At 34.5% G+C, this 18,086-nt stretch overlaps 1 protein-coding gene across 1 annotated transcript in view; it reads left to right on the top strand.

Annotated features, from left to right (window-relative positions):
• Positions 1 to 18,086, top strand: part of LOC138329339 (RING finger protein 17-like) — a 78,570-nt gene that overhangs the window by 47,141 nt on the left and 13,343 nt on the right. Inside the window, 12 exon segments of the mRNA XM_069276298.1 lie at positions 10,703 to 10,815; positions 11,003 to 11,105; positions 11,620 to 11,795; positions 12,152 to 12,202; positions 12,432 to 12,489; positions 12,910 to 13,018; positions 13,411 to 13,483; positions 14,017 to 14,284; positions 14,464 to 14,635; positions 15,941 to 16,112; positions 16,433 to 16,642; positions 16,967 to 17,109. Of these exon segments, the coding sequence (XP_069132399.1) occupies positions 10,703 to 10,815; positions 11,003 to 11,105; positions 11,620 to 11,795; positions 12,152 to 12,202; positions 12,432 to 12,489; positions 12,910 to 13,018; positions 13,411 to 13,483; positions 14,017 to 14,284; positions 14,464 to 14,635; positions 15,941 to 16,112; positions 16,433 to 16,642; positions 16,967 to 17,109 (1,648 nt within the window).

Genomic DNA, 18,086 nt, shown 5'->3' with positions numbered 1-18,086 from the left:
AAATCTTAGGTGTTTTGATACTTAATAATTCAATATTTTTGTTTATATTTAAAAAAAAAATGTATGAATTATCTCCCTTTCTATAAAATTATCTCCCTTACTGTTAATAATCTCGTTCTGTTTCTTATTTTCAGCTAATTTGGAGCAAGTATTGATGATTGACCCAAATATCAGGTTAAAGAAATGATAAAATATAATGAATTCTTTTCCTAACTACAAGTTAAATAATGATTTACAATAATACAGCTGCAATACTGAAATTATGAAAGATACCATGATGATACTTTAATGAAAAGTCATTTATGTTTCAGAAAAACATAAACACCATCATACACATAGTGAAGTTACAGCTTAATTATCCTTCGTTACAGTTAAAATGTATGCTAGCACTAGGCATACAAATTGATCTATTACTATCATAAAGTAATTACAGGAAAAATAGAAACTAGGGTTTCATTTCAGAAAGAGATCCTTTTTTAAGAAGCAGTACATAATGGGTAGACTTAAGGCACCTGCTCTTCTTACAGGTAAATTAGAAAATCACAAACAACCTGTCGCCTTAATTACCCGCCTCCTTATAAAACATGTATAAATATAATTTTTATTGCACTTAACCTTTATCACTTGTAGGTCCCCATGGGTGAACCGTCCAAATTATAACATTACATAATTATTATATATACAATAGAAAACAAAGTCCCAGGACCTCTGTTCTAACTTATAGACATTGCTATTCAAACTCAGTCTCATAGTGGTCCAATGATTCTGAACTTCATTTCATAATCAAGTGTTCCAACTAATGGAAAGGGATTTCTAACTTTAGTCATGTTTTTTACCTCAATACCTAAATTAACTGGGTTAATTACTGCTTACTGAATTCAGAGCCAGATGAATCTTTATCTTTGTAACAATTGAAACTATAACACATACACAAATTAAATAAACTTTGGTTAGAATTAAATTAATGATCAAAATGATATAAAATTGTCTTATGAACATTTGATAAGGTTGATAAATCGCACTCTGAATTCATTGTAGATAAGATCGTAAACCAATCTTTTAAATCACAAAAAAAAACAAAAAACAAAAAAAACCTAAATGATAATATTATTATACGTTCTCTTTGTCATTAAGAAAAGCTCATCAAAAATAAAAGTTAAATATTGTATGTACAGTGTATCCTAAGAATTAAAGGATAAACTGATACAGGAATGCTTTTTGGATTTTTGTAGAGATAGAAGAAAAAGATAACTGCTAAAGAAATTCAATCGTATTTACCATGATTGTTGTTAATGAATCCCAATGTTTTTATTATAGACATTATGTTTAATTTTGTGGACACTATAGGACCACACAGTACCTGTTTGGATTGATGTGTTGACTACTGATGAAGTGGAAGTATCAGATCTATATTTATAGGCCAACTCTTTTCTGACATGTTCAAAAATATAACCTGCACTAATATAAATTTAGTTTTTTATGTACCATCACAAGGGACGAGGTCAAGGTCAAATTGTTCTTTTCTCTGTTAATATTTAAAATACTGCTTTGAACTTTGTTAGAAAATGATGCCCTGTTTCATCAAATTGTTGATTGCCTGTCATATATGACAATTCTATTAAATTTCTTCAAAAATTCTTCCTTCTTCTTATGTGTTATTATATCAACAAATGATATAAAAAAAATTTGTGTACAACTGTGGAAATGATACACAAAATGAGGTGGAGTTATTACTAACCCATAGGTCATGCCAATATTCCATGGTTGAGAAGGAAATTTTACAAGGTCAAGGTCAGGATAAATCAATATCCAACGGTCAAGGTTTGAGTGAGAACTAATGTGATAGTTTTGCTGACATTGTCCAGCAAAACACTCGGAAGTGTGTGAGCCACATATGTACAACACATTGTCCTTTGATCCAATAAGGATGTGGCCGTGAGAGAATAGAAGTCTCTTACTAAGGGGTCTGTATACACTGGACAGCCATATTTGGTCTTCTGGAGAGCTGTAACCTACCCAGTGTGGTGCAGTACGTAGTCCTTGATACATAGGTTTTAGTCTCCCACACATGGGATATCTCTCCCTGGACATGCTGGAAATCGAGGTACTTGTTGAATTTTAAACAGTTTTGTTTCAATATATACTTGGAGAAAGAAAATATAGGACACGTCACATTTTCTTCTAAGACTCATTGTCGCCTCATCATATTCCTGGTCATTGTAGCCATTGATAGTTCATCTCACTTACATTCCAGTCCAAACCACACAAAGCATTGTTGTTTTTCCATATTATTTCTCGTTCCTGTACATCTCATTGAGTGTTGAGATGTTACTCTGCCTGTTGTAAATACAACACCTTACCATTTTATATTTCAGCTTTTAATGTGGGTCACTTCAATCTTAATGTTAATTTGTTTTGGGGCATTTTCATACCTTAAAATTAACACGTATTTCTGTTGTAATTAACTACCATGTCACCATCTTCTGCTCTTGTGGTGAGGTGTTGGTTTTGGGGTTGGATATCCTGTTCTCTTCACTTTTTGTGGGGGGGGGAAAATAACCTTGGATGTGTGTCAGTCCAGTATCATTCACTGAAACACAGGGCTCACAAACTGTATATCCTCTCAAAGGAAAACTTTCTGACGATCAACCCTAAATCGTTCCATTACAAGATATTAAGCTCAAAATCTCCCCATATAAACAGAATTAAGTTTCATTTTTTAATGGGATTGTGTACAGTTTCTATCACAATGGAATGTTCCTCTAAATGATACCTTGTTCACTGTAGCACTCTGTTCATAGGTCTGTTTTGTTAATTGACTAATGTATAACATTTCTACGGAGATCAATCATGGCCGCCATATTTTAGTTGTTACGTCACTAGAACATTTTAGTCACGTTCTCATGGTTCCCTCCCATCATTCACTGGACGTCTATCTAGAAATCTTAAGTACTTACTGAAAATCCCTGTTTGAGACAACGTCAATGATGTTTTTATCTCGCCTTTGGTGGTCATTTAATCACGATATGGATTAATTCCCATTGCACAATTATAGGGTCAGCAAAATTATTATTCGATTTATGGAGCTTAGGTAAATCGTGAGGTCCTTCTATAATATTATTTCAGAATGTATTGGAATGTGGTCAGATGGGCGGGGTCGGGGGATTCAAAAAAATGTTATCCATAATTTGTAGCATTCAACTCCTTCACAATGTTAACCACGAGTTTTCATGTATGTGTGGATGACATGAACATTGCCATCAAGACTTCAGTATCAGTTGTAATGTGAAGGGCATCCATTTGCTCGTGGATGAATGTATATTGTGTTTTTGCGGATCATCCCGACGTGAGGACTTGAGAGTGACGATTTGGTCATTGCTAGTCTATAACTTGGACCTCCATTATCTTGTTTCGCGCCATCAACTTGTCACGGGCCTGATTGAAGTCAAATATCATATTTAGTTTTTAAGTTATTCAACGTAACATCATTTTAACTGAATATTTGCGGCTTTTTAACTTATCAATGATTTAATACAAACATTCCGGGTTTTCTACATCCTAATCCAAATACCTAATTCTCTTATTGCAATGTATTTCATCTGATATTACCTTATTTGACCACAAATTTTACATAAGTATAAGTTTGTAAACATTTTTTTTCGCATATGTCCTAAACAAAAAGTTTGTAAATAAATTTTGAATATTTTTGTATTTTAAATGGTGGAATAGAAGGGGTGGTATTTATATAGGACTGATTTGGTGACAATACGGAACCTGGAGATGTATTCCTCCACTAGGCAACAAACATCGTATGAATTGTAATACATGGATATTTACCTACATTCAGTACTTTAATTGAGATATAAAGACAATAAAAGTATTAAGTTTAATGTTATTTTGACCTGGGTTTATATACGAGGATATCCCAGATAAACTTAAATCATGTGAAATATTCAATATTATTGATGCTATATGGAGTGTTCATGAATATAAACATTGATTCTGATAAAGTCTATACTAAAAGTAACTAAAACAATTAAATTGTCTTCAACCTAAAAGTTCCCACAAAAGTTTGAATTCTCTAGGTCCTACCACTAACTCCAATTTCTGTATCTACAGATTCTTAGTCTGTTTTGTCAATTTTCTTAACGTACATACACATAACAAGCTAAGAAAAAACAGACAAAAAACTTGCAAGTTTTGGATAGCATGTATGTTGGCCTTGTGATGTATAGTATGATGAGATTTTTAAAACTTTGGAAGTGAATTATGATCAATATTAAAACTTCCAGCTTTGACAATGGACATGCATCTGTGAACAAATTATACAGGGCTGGTCTATATTTTCATTTGGAAAAAATTTACCCGGGTACTTTACTATCATTCCAGAAAACTGCAAGGATGGTCATGATAATCATACATACTAAAATTCATCAGCGTTAAATGGCCGATGCATATATATTATATTGCATAAGGGTTTACTCTAGGCACAATGTGTTTTCAGATAAAAAAACTCACTATTAAACAGCATCATGCTGAAAGTAAAAAAAATTAATTCAAAGACTTGGATCTGATTAAAAAGAATGATCAATTACTGATTTACTACAATTATTTTTTTTATTTCCTTCACGTTTACACAAAAAGAAGCAATCATATAAATTAAGAAGTCCAGTTCCATAAGATTCAACGGGGTTTGATTACAATATGAACTCAAGGGGAGACAAAGCGACAAAATTATTTAGGGTGTACACAATAATCAAACTTCTAGTAGTAGCACTTACAGAGTGCCTGGTCACTGAGACTGATGTCTGAGAACTAAGATTAGATACAGAGTTATAATCAGCTCCTCTTACATAGCGTTTTTTGTGTGACATATTGTTGTATTTTTACAGGGTTTAAGGGCACTAAGATGGGCGAAATCTGGCTGGCACTCTGTATAACAATTTGCGGGCCTAATTTTTTCTACACATTACTTACTGGGTAATATGTAATTTCAGCTATTGTTGGTTTATAAAGATCAATATTTTTCATATTTGGTGAGGGATTATAGAGCTGTAATGAAACAATGTTGCTGATTCACAAAATGCATTGCATCATTGTTTTGCATATAATATATAATGTTTATATAGTGATGATATTACCTAAATTCCATTTTGTATGTGTGAATAAAATGCTGCTAACATGCGTCTGTTTTTTTTTTTTTTGCACAGAGACATATCAACCCTCATGTTTGGATACGGCACGTCTTTCGGTAAAGCCTCATTCTGCACAGCCAAACATTTTTCCATCGGATTGAGACATCTCTAAGTGACCCATGTGTAAATAAGTTTTGGTCAACTGTACAATGGGTAACGATGGACTTTTATCCTTGAGGTCTACTTGGTATATTTTTAAAGTAATATTTTGGCCCATCTACTGATTGGGTTAGGATAAACCATTCCAATTACCATTTGTATTCCATTCATAGTATTTTCTAAATAGTAATTCGGGAGGAGTGTTCATTTACCATATATTCTTATAAATCGATTAGTATAACGCTGTTATATGCTCGTATTAGTCAATAGCCAAAAACTGTATACCAAGAGATACTGGAACTAACAGTACAAACTTAATTCCCATGTTGAAGGACTGAGGAAATCAATTTATACATAAGGTTGGGACCTCCACAAAATATAGATTAGACTTGTTGATAGAGTGTTGGATGTCTAAGGCATGACAACAATCGGTTTTGTTACCTGGAAATTGCCTCAATAATTATAGAATACAGGGCCATTTTTGATTTCAATGTTGTTGTCAAGAAAAGAAAGTTCATTCTATTACAGTATCATGTCCTTTTCATGTATCGTGAGGTTCAGAAACAACTTGTTTGGACGCCTTCAGGTATTATTTGGATACTCCTAGTAGTTCAATCTTACAATATTGGTAGTTGATATGTTTAGATATATTCATTCTCATGATGATTATTTTAGTAGTTTTCCCATGTCACCACGGACAAGTTTTAACTCTGAGAGTAAAGTATCAAAAATCTTTATGGTTGGCGAATAAGTCTTTGACATTGCCTTAAAATATACAACTCCTTTACCCCAATCGATTCATTACCTACATGAATCTTAATGAAATCATTAATCTCAGAATGCAACCCTTGCATATCCTTTTCCTTATTGTTTACTAAGGTACAACTTAGTAAATCACGAGATGTAGAATAATATGTGTGTTAGATTAATCCTCAAAAAAGTTGTTTCAAAATGTTGTACATAGTAATGTATATAGGAAAATTTGCAAGCAAATTTTACATTGATCATTAATAAAATATTCAATAGTCTTTTTAAATCCGTAAACTCCTAAAACATATTTTCTATAAACAGAATCTTTATATAGAATATTTCATCCCTTTGATTGCAGGTTGCCCCATGTCTATAACAATGCAATTCCTTATCCAAAGCTCTTTACTGGATGCATAGCAAAAAATGCAAAACTATTTCTCTAGACCTCAAAGCGGCTTTGGATATGTTTCATTTCAAACTTATTGTACCGTATTATAATGAGTCTTACCAGATTGTATGGCACAATCTACTCAATGCCTTTTAAAGGATGTCGACAAATCTGATTGTGAAACATCCAGTAATATATTGTATACGGTAAATATACTATGATTGGATTGACTAACACAAAAATTTCTAAGAATTTCGGCAACGCTGTCTTTGTCATAATCCAGGTGTAGTTATATTTTGTTGTGGTAATAGCATACCACCTTCAGTACTCTACCTATTGTTATTTGTTGTAATCTGAAAAATAGTCTGTGTTAGTGTTAGGTCGTATTTTGAGGTTTTAAGGAATCTAATATTTAGACCAAGATATATCATTTGTCATGAATATAACCTTTGTTACATTAAACTTGACTTGTAAATAAAAATCTTATTTTTTATTAGTTCCGGGGTGGTTGTCTAGCAGTGATGTTTGTTTAAACTAAGGAACACACCTTAAAACAATGTCTCACCTGAAATTGGTGAATCACTCTGTTAATTGTATGATTTTGATATTACATCTGTACTTAATGAACTAACATTAATTGATAAATATATTTATTCAGCTATCTCTACTCCATCCGCCCTTCAATAACACGAGAGTAGAGCTGACTCTTTGTTCTCGTAAAATTCTCGTTCCCCAGTTATTATGCGAGTTTCTCATGCGTTACGTCCCTGAAATAGATTTCCTCTGTCTCGTGTGGCCCTGGTGGTCCCGATGGATTCCGTTCTGGTCGCTGTGAAAATTTCCCGTTTAGATGAGTAATGTCATTGTATTGTGTAGGGAGTGCATGAAACATGTAATGAACATTTGTTTCACAATATTAATTAGATTCTGATGTTTCTATTAGTGATTGGTTTATTGACAGGAAAAGGTTAAGTCTCGCAATTCTATTATAGTTAATCGAAATTAAATTTGCGATAAATCAAGTTGTGGGTCTGAAGGGTTCTGATGAATATCAAATAAATGTTGCCATATCGTCTATTACAAGAATGATCGCGAGCTACCTGTACAGGGACACCAGTCCACCATTAAAGTAGTTGTTACACAAACAAGTGATTTTTAACAGGAGGAATGATTGCAGATGTCAACATTGTTTTTCCGCATAATATGCTAATAGTTGTAAAGTTTCCTCTTTCCTTTTGTATCAATCAAATAACAAAACAACATGATTGATAAAAAGTTTGTTTTTGGTTTTGTCTTATTTAATAGTAATGGATCAAATGTTTTTCACAGAAATAAGTTCGAAGGAAAAGCAGGGGCTTCACTGGCATGTGATTAAGGTGTCCAACATTACATTACCACAAGTCCTCCACCTCTGGGTCGCGGGTTTGAAGCCCATGTGAGGCAGTTGCCAGGTACTGATCACTGGTTGGTGGTTTTTCTTTGGTACTCTGACTTTCCTCCACCATCAAACCCTGGCTGTTAATAGGCTAAAACTAATCAACCTAAACCAAAATTGAAGAAAAGCGTACCGTTTGTTACTGAGTCTTGTCGTCGATTACAAGCTGCATGCTGCTTACTTCGACATTCCATTACAACCAAGTCTTTACAGTGTTTATGGGCGTTGATACCACAGTCTGAAAAAGGAAACCATATCTCAAAAAAAATTCTGAATAATTTTTTTTTTTTTTTTTTTTAATTTTTTGCTCTTGCTCCAGTCTAAAACCTTAAATTACTTACCACAAACAGATTAAAATTCTGTGGAAGAAGTGTTCTCTTCACAAATATTTAAAATCTAATGATATATATTACTTGATTGCGACAGCTTAACGGTAAAATTCCAGAATATTTCAAAGTTAATGTGCCAATGTAAATTTTTGTTGAAGAAATATTTTTCCTACACACATTTTCAGCCTTACAATTGATCATAGATGGTTCTCTGTTTGTGCCAAGTTTAAATCCCACATCATTTCAAAGTTTTCAAAACTACAACAGGACGAGTAAGTTAAAACACCTGTAGACAGGGAGACAATGGATTTACACATCAAAGGTAGACCTCGTGTCAATACACATCGCTAACAATATACCTGGCCGGCTCAAAGGCAAATAGTATATTGTAATGATAGTTGTTAAATAGACATGATTTGAATAGCTTTAAAAGGATTACAAACAAAATGATTAAAGTGCAATAATTAGCGATTCAGATGTTTTAGTTCCTACCATCATAATGACATGCTATGTTTGAGAAAATTATACAAGGGATTTAAAAATCTACACGATTCTGTTATGCTGTAGTTAAATACATTATTTACATTCTTATTATCAAAGTGTACCAAGGCATCATTTACTAGAACACAAATTTTTGAAAATTGTGGGAAAAACTTGCTGAAAATTGAAGAACAAAATATTTTATTGTCATTGTTCTGTCTATATGAGAATATCTGAGTGTACAGTAGCTAATTGTTAAGTCTGTAATAACACTCTGAGCTACAATACCAGGACCACCCTTAAACTCCTAAATTCCAATACGCTCTACATTACAACCCTATTGTAACCATTCAGTTATTTTGAACCTTATTTATTTTATACTAAGCTATTCTGCTATTTGTGAAATATTTATTTTAAACTGTATGAACAAGTCAGATCATGAATGCTGATCTATGTACAATATCACCTTTAAAGTTTAGAAAAATTAATTTCTAAAGACTGTTTATTTTCAGTGAACACAGCTTGTGTACTGGGACCACTTTTAACGAAATGATTTAAACACAGTCTTTATAAACTACACAATGACAGCTGACTGATCCCATCACTGATAACTATGTAATTATTGTGATATGATTTACCAATTGAAAAGTAAAGTTTCTATAAGAGTCAGTAAAAACTAAAACCTAAACCTTTAGTTTGGCACTACCATAATACTTATGCTTGTGAGCTTCACTTAAAGTTTTTTTTCTTTTTTAACAATTTTTTTCCCCTCTAATAGTTTAAAAGTAAAAGGTATTACATCCTAGAATATCAGGTACTATCAGGTATATATATATATTGATTTCAAATATATGAACCAACTTAATTTGAAATAGGTTACATATTGAAATACTTGAAATATTTGAAATGAATTATTATCCCTTTTCACACATATCTGTAGCCTTTCTCCTTGGTTACATTGAAATCTGGATAATTTGAATAGATTTCACATTCCCTAAGGACTTCAATATAACCTAGCTCCACTGTATAATAATTCTAAATTAAGATAAATTACACAAGATTGTCAAAAGAGATAATCTGTCTTTAAATTGAGGTTCACATATCTGAATATATGAAAAACCCAATCTACCCAATTTAAGTTCACGTAATCAATCAAATGACAAGCTTAAAAGGTACTTCTGAAAACTTCAACACAAAAATGAAATTATCACTACTAAATAATCAGAATTCCACAAAAATTTGTGAAACACTTAACAAACTTCTGAAATTGGGTTACATACATCAATTCCTTTCTGGTTCAACAATTTACTGATCAAAATTCCATTCAATCTTTACATGAGTTTTGTAAGTAGCACCTGCCTGGAGTAGTTCTTATGAACGACAATATTTAGTTGAAGTGATTATAACCATTCGACCAAAACTCATATTTATTTTAAAGTGTATAGATGAAACCCCCCTCCAGGTTAACTAGCACTAGAAATGTGAAGGTGGTATGTCAAACCACAATAACACGGTCAGGCTTATACTGGAATTTTTTATAGCAATTAAGGTGCCATTCCATTAAGTCCTAACACTCACACAAAAGTTTGAACAAACAGGTGACCGTTAAGGCCCATGGGCCTCTTGTTTTTAATGAATTTTATACCGGTAGTATTAAATTTCTGTTTTAAGTGTTAATGTTATCTTACAGTGTGTAATTGCATTTGAATAAGACACATAACATTGAGAAATTGATAGCTGAACAGAGCTAGCTAACATAACTCCATACACGTATGTGTTATAAAACATTGTTTTCATGATGTAAACAGATAACGTCAAGTGTACGTCTACATAAGGTTGCTTAACTTTTCTAATGTATTCCATACATCAAAGAGCAAGTGATTACAGAATATTCCATATTATTGAGAATGAAGAGGAGAAATTCTTATCTGATTCAAAATGGCATGTCCCTCAGTAATATTGGAAATACTGTGATATTAGTCTCCTGCTAGTCATAAATATAACACTACGATGACATTAATCACAGGTATGGCTGCCCCTAAGCGCCGTTTCCTATGTGCCAGTCCAGTATCACCAGGTACTCGGTTCGATGCCCACCTCACATGTGCTAATGATCCAGCAAACTTCTACGTACAGCAGGTAAGGTCTCATTTTAACCCAAAATTGCTAAATGATGTCCAAAAGTTATTTGCAACAGCACAATTTACCATTGCCGGATATTAACATTCAAGATATAATAATCAAATTATTGTGAAGGAACAACTGTGGATATAATTCATTTCCTGAGGTGATCGTCTTCATCAGTGTTCCATTTCTTTTGTTGAAGATTGGAGAAGAATTCAGCTACTTTCATGCTATGATGCAACAAATGCAAGAGCAGTACAACATGGAAAGAGGAGACATGTGGACTGTCTACTGTCCAAGGATAGGTGAGTTACCGTGATAATCAGGTCTTCATGCCGTGCAGGTATATATTATAGGTATGGTATTACAATACATTTTATAGATATAGATGTTATATAATGTTACCATGCATAATACAAACAAATATGAGTTAATGGGTATGATATTACTGTATAAGTTCATAAAGGATCCTCAACATCCATGGCAGGTTATGGTGGTAAGGGAATTATCTACATGCTTAATTGTTAGAAGTTAGTTATCAGATTATGTCCTGATAATGACCACCTAGAGATTGAAACATAGAAACAAATGATTGTATTTGTTACAGGTATGATAATTGTATGTGTTACAGGTATGATGATTGTATTTGTTACAGGTATGATGATTTTATGTGTTACAGGTATGATGATTGTAAGTGTTACAGGTATGATACTGCTTTACCAGGTATGATGATTGTATGTGTTACAGGTATGATGATTGTATGTGTTACAGGTATGATGATTGTATGTGTTACAGGTATGATGATTGTATGTGTTACAGGTATGATATGTGTGGCACGGTTCCTGGCTGATGATACCTGGTACCGGGCTCAGGTGTTGGATCTCCCTGGTAACAAGATGGTTACAGTCCAGTATGTTGACTATGGTAACATAGAGACAGTGGATGTCAGCAGACTCTGTAAAATCCTGGACAACTTCCTCGTCTTACCGGTTCAGGTAAATACTATATATTTATACAGATTTTAGTCAGATAAAGAAAATTTCTGGTGTTGGATAAAACATGTATTTCTTACAAATATGCGAAAACTGAAGACAATGAGCTGAGGTTCGAATTTCTGCTTTTAAAAAAATGAACCTTGTTAATTTAATCTCATATAGCTTGAAGCTGTGTAATTTGAAGTATTATATTGGTACTTACTAAACTCTTAACAATATAATCAAGTTAACTGAACGACTAGGATAACTCAATGTTTCCATGGTCCTACTGAATTTCAGGCAATGATGTTAACTGTATCATCATGGTGAATGGTGATTTATGCTTAGAATATTTCAAATATAATTTCTTATTTTAGGCTCATCACTGCCAGCTGTGTGATGTAGCTCCTACAGACTACACCCAACAGGTCAGTCGCACAGCCCACACATTGAAGTACCTAGATAATATGTGACCAATTTAAAAGGAATTACCTTTGCAACATGTATCTTGTTATTCCCAATCCCCACCATTATTCAATGAAACTGAAGAGTCACAAAAATGTTACATCACATATCAAATCATTGAAATTGTATGATAAACTATGTTTCTTTTCTTAAACAATTAAAAGAGGAATTACATGACTCTGTTATTTACAGGCAAAGAGATGGTGGAGTGACCGAGTTACTATGAAACAGTTCTCCCTCAAAGTTACAGGTACAACTACTTAGTACAACATTACAAAGCTAATTTCTACAGATACACTGCCCTCCATAAGTTCTGTTACATATGTTAAAATTTGCTGGCAAACTATCTCTGAGAAAACTCTTAAAAAACAATAAGTTAATGAATTTTATTTTTAAAACTGCATGGGTAACAGAACTTTTGAAGGACAGTGTGCTTCTGTTTATACTGGTATCTTCCCACACTTGTTTTCCCAAAAGTGGTGTTCACCACTAGGTTAGGTATAAATGCATGTGCACGAATTATACCTCGATATATACATGTATATATTTAATTAACATTAGGAATCAATAACATTCATTTTAGTAGGAAATAATGGTTGTGATTATATGGATAAATATCAGACAAATATGTTATGTATAGAAGTGATAATATTTCAGTGGTTGGTTATAGGTATGGTGGAGGATCGTCTGTCTGTGGTCATGTATGACGATACGAGTGGAGGCTACAGTGTTAACAGTGAGCTTGTCGGCCGTGGATTTACCACCAGTACAGGCCCATTGTAAGTTCTCTTCTACTGTTTTCTAAAGGTCAAACATGAAAGTCACAGTTACTTTAGCAACTTGAGTTGCATTGAGCAAAACAAATTGAACTTTGTGCCAATTTTCATGTGTGCTTGCTCGAAATTGCTTTTCAAACCTAAGGTCAAAAGTGAAGGTCATTTTGCAGAACAATTGATTTGGTGCATTAGTCCTGTTTTCTTTTATCAATTAAGCTCAAACACTTTATCCACTACGCATTTACTGAGTGCTTGCTCTGTATTGCTGAATATCATGTAGAGTGGTATGTATCTTGCATATGGGCATCAAAAAGCTCTGTTGCAGTAGACACATATCCATTTCCACTGATTACCTCTCCACTCTGTAATGCTGTTAACTGATGCCATTTCCACAGATCCAATCAGCTACCAAAGGGTGGTGTAGGAGAACTAGTAACAAGCTCTGAGGACAGTGCCACAGATAGCCAGGTCAGTACCTCATGTACAGAATTTACACCTCAAAAATTCATACCGTAGAGCTGCATATTTTTGAGGGTCAAAATTTAAACATCACGCAGAAGAGAAAAAAAATTACATAGTATAATTTTTAGTATAATTTTTCACATTCTGGCATTCAGTGTGTAAAATGAGAAAATAGAATTTTTGGCACTTTAAATTTTTACATTCTGGCATTTAGGATGAATAATTCAAACATTTCTCTATATTTTGTGATTGTAGCGATGGCCCTGAAATTGAAAAAATATTACCTCTGTGAAAATAAGTGACTATATGGTATATACTCACTTATTTTACACTTTAAATTTTTACATTCTGGCATTTAGGATGAATAATTCAAACATTTCTCTATATTTTGTGATTGTAGCGATGGCCCTGAAATTGAAAAAATATTACCTCTGTGAAAATAAGTGACTATATGGTATACACTTAAAGGATCCTTTTTTGTCATAAAAAGTGAATGTGCTCTGTTTACTCATGCTCATTTCCTGTTTTCTTTCTGGCAGACGGAGTCCTTAAGCAAACCTCTGGCTAGTAGTCAAACCACTTCAAGATCATCATCAAGGTCAAATTCTAGTCACAATACACCTGTGGTGTCACCAAAAAAAGCGTTGAAGAAAGCCAGTCAGCGTTCAGAGGCTGCTGTCAGGCAATTAGCAAAATCTGAGGATGAGACAACAGACAAAGGAAAGTCATCTACCTCAAGTTCGAGCTCAGCATCTCCAGTAAAGCCTATCACAGAATCAAAGCCAACAACAAAGGCCAAATCATCAGGTAAGATCTATAATAGGATATAGAATTTATATCTCCTTAACTTAACTTTAGCAAGTTTGTTTGTAGACAAAATTCTTAGATGCAGTAGTTACCTACGTGTGACTCAACTTTGAAAGATTTGTCTGTGGACATTGTTCCCAAATGTAACAGTTACCTATAATTTGACTTGAATTTGACAGGTTTGTCTGTAGACATCAAAGCTGCTGAACAGAGATCCAAGTCTTCTGGTGATGAGGCCAAAGGATCAGAACCAGACTCACCTGGTAATGTCCAGGTCATCATCAGCCATTACCAGTCGCCATCAGACTTCCATGTTCAGCTAGCAACATCAGGATCAGACGGCCTAGACAGGTAGGTACCCCAGTACCCAGTGTGTCCATTATAGAAATCCTCCTGTACCCAGTGTGTCCATTATAGAAATCCTCCTGTACCCAGTGTGTTCATTATAGAAATCCTCCTGTACCCAGTGTGTCTATTATAGAAATCCTCCTGTACCCAGTGTGTTCATTATAGAAACCTTCCTGCACCCAGTGTGTCCATTATAGAAATCCTCCTGTACCCAGTGTGTCCATTATAGAAATCCTCCTGTACCCATGTGTCCATTATAGAACTCCTGTACCCATTGTCATTATAGAAATCCTCCTGTACCCAGTGTGTTCATTATAGAAACCTTCCTGTACCCAGTGTGTCCATTATAGAAATCCTCCTGTACCCAGTGTGTCCATTATAGAAATCCTCCTGTACCCAGTGTGTCCATTATAGAAACCTTCCTGTACCCAGTGTGTCCATTATAGAAATCCTCCTGTACCCAGTGTGTCCATTATAGAAATCCTCCTGTACCCAGTGTGTCCATTATAGAAACCTTCCTGTACCCAGTGTGTTCATTATAGAAACCTTCCTGTACCCAGTGTGTCTATTATAGAAATCCTCCTGTACCCAGTGTGTCTATTATAGAAATCCTCCTGTACCCAGTGTGTTCATTATAGAAACCTTCCTGTACCCAGTGTGTCCATTATAGAAACCTCTGTACCCAGTGTGTCTTATAGAAATCCTCCTGTACCCAGTGTGTTCATTATAGAAACCTTCTTGTATCCAGTTTGTCCATTATAGAAACCTTCCAGTACCCAGTGTGTCTATTATAGAAATCCTCCTATACCCAGTGTGTTCATTATAGAAACCTTCTTGTATCCAGCGTGTCCATTATAGAAACCTTCCAGTACCCAGTGTGTCCATTATAGAAATCCTCCTGTACCCTGTGTGTCCATTATAGAAATCCTCCTGTACCCAGTGTGTCCATTATAGAAATCCTCCTGTACCCAGTGTGTCCATTATAGAAATCCTCCTGTACCCAGTGTGTCCATTATAGAAATCCTCCTGTACCCAGTGTGTCCATTATAGAAATCCTCCTGTACCCAGTGTGTCCATTATAGAAATTTTCAGTGAAGATGTATACGTCCATATTGCATATGATTAATCACAATATAAAAGTGATAGTTTTGTAAAATTTGTTACATAGGACACAGGAATTATTTCAGGATTCATTTATGTGGGGGGGAAAATGAGGAGAGATTAGTTATGAGCAAAAATTTTAATGAATTCAAGTATGCTTTTATATAGGAGATGTCTTTGAATTATAGAATTAATACATGTTAACAGGATGATGCAGGGTCTCCAGGACGAGTACAAGGACTCCGAAACACAATGGATGTCATGGAAAGTGTCGGAATTCTGTGTCGCTAAATACTCTCATGACGGACGCTGGTACAGAGGAAAGATCCAAAAAATACTCCATAAAAATGTGATGGAGGTTAGCGTTGTTTTTGCAGAGGTAAATTGATAAGATAAAGGCCACCACGTAATTTCTGTGTAGGGGCGGGGAGTTTTCAAAACTTGTTTGTAGGGAAGGGTACATTGAATGTTGTGGTGTCTTGGGGATAAGATATTTTTGAAGAGCAATCAGCATACTGAATATACATATAATAAAAATTGTTATAACAAAACACTATTCAAACACATGAATGGGTCATTAAAAAGCTCTTAAACAGAAAAGGAAAACGTCTGGATGAATCTGACTCTTAAATTATAATGTTGACAATGCCTGAACGATATCTTAAATCTGATTTACATTTTGTATAACAATATGTACAGGTAAAGCTAGTGGACTATGGTTACACATGCACAGTCAGTCAGAATCAACTACGTCCCCTAGCAAGGTTCTTCCTGAAAGACATGGCGTTTGCTTTCCACTGTCATATTGCTGACCTGGTCCCAGCTGGTGATGGACAGAAGTGGTCACGTACAGCCTGTGAGTTCATGGAGGATGCTGTTCAGGGTGTCAATCTCTACTTGAAGAAAGAGGTACGATTTGTTTGATTCTTCTTGAGAGGAAATTCAGAATAAAAGAGTCGTATATGTTGTTAATATATTCTGTACATAGAGCAGGTTCTTTCTACTGTCTTAGGAAATCAGGAAAATTATTGAGAAAGTTCCCATCCATTATTAGACATTTGTGAATGGAATATGAATTTGATTTATATATGAAGACATTGAAAGAATAGTCTATACACTTTGTATGTTCTTCATGAATTCCAGACAGAAAACTGCCACAGTTCCATAATGAATTCCAATGTAACAATTAAATCGTTATATCCACATCACCGGGGTGAATATAATATATTACAGGGCGACATGGAGAATTCCTCCCTGGCTATAGATCTGTTTCTAGAAGAACACATCGCTGAGAGTGCACTAGAGCCATCTAAACACAGGTTTATCAGCCTTAGGGCCAAGATTGTGGAACAAGGACTAGGGCTCCCAACTAAGAGGTAACTACAAACCCAGAATTATGGTCTTAACATGTTAAACAAAAAATACTGAAGTCTGGATAAGCCCTTGATCTTTATACACAGTATTGTAATTAGTCATTTGGAACCAAAGGATAGTTGTATCAAACAAGTGGTCCCCATCCTAAAGGTATGTGCAGCAATCCCCTGTGTACTGTACGTGTACTAATTTAAGCGGTATTCTAATTTTAGCTCCTTTTGTGCTCAAGTCATAGCGCTAATTCAAGTACAGCGCTAAAATTTGTCCCAACCCACACTATAAATCTAACGATATATATTCAGTATAGTATCACGGTCTGTTAAAATAAGTAAAACTATGTCATTGGTCATTAAACATTTTATTTTTTAAACACATGCGCACAGAAATCTTTACAATTGAACAACGCAAGTTCATGGTATTTATAACTTGCAATCAGTTCAAACACGGCCATTATCTACAATTTCACGGATCCATGTCTTTTCCCATTCACGGGTAATTGCTCCACGAGAGGTTTCCTGATGTGCCGATACAAACCAGCAGGCATGTAGTTGTTTTAAAGCTGAAAGTCGCAAGTCTACTTTGATTTCAGCAAGATCCTTTCCAGTTTTCATTTCCCGATCTATTTCAGCTGAGTACCAGTCCTGGAACTGACGTTAAACTGAACGCTTAAAATCGTCATTCCCTGATACATCCAGGGGCTGTAACTCCCCTGTACATGAAGCAGGCACATATCGGATATGAATGTTCGCGTCATACTGTTTACTAACACAATACGAGTACCTTTGATTTGTCATAATGAATGCTACGCTATGGTAATCTTACCTGTACCCCGCAAACTATAGTGTGTTTCGAAAAAGTATTAACAGCGCTAATTTAAAACATTTATTATAATAGCGCTAATTTTAAAAAAAATATTGTTAGATTGCACAAATTCAAGATTACGCCAATAAATCTATACCCTCTCATAGAGCTAAAATTT

Source organism: Argopecten irradians, chromosome 1 (assembly GCF_041381155.1).
Source record: "Argopecten irradians isolate NY chromosome 1, Ai_NY, whole genome shotgun sequence".
Taxonomy (NCBI): domain Eukaryota; kingdom Metazoa; phylum Mollusca; class Bivalvia; order Pectinida; family Pectinidae; genus Argopecten; species Argopecten irradians.
The sequence above is the reverse complement of the archived record's forward strand: the minus strand, read 5'-3'. Positions and strand labels throughout refer to the sequence as shown.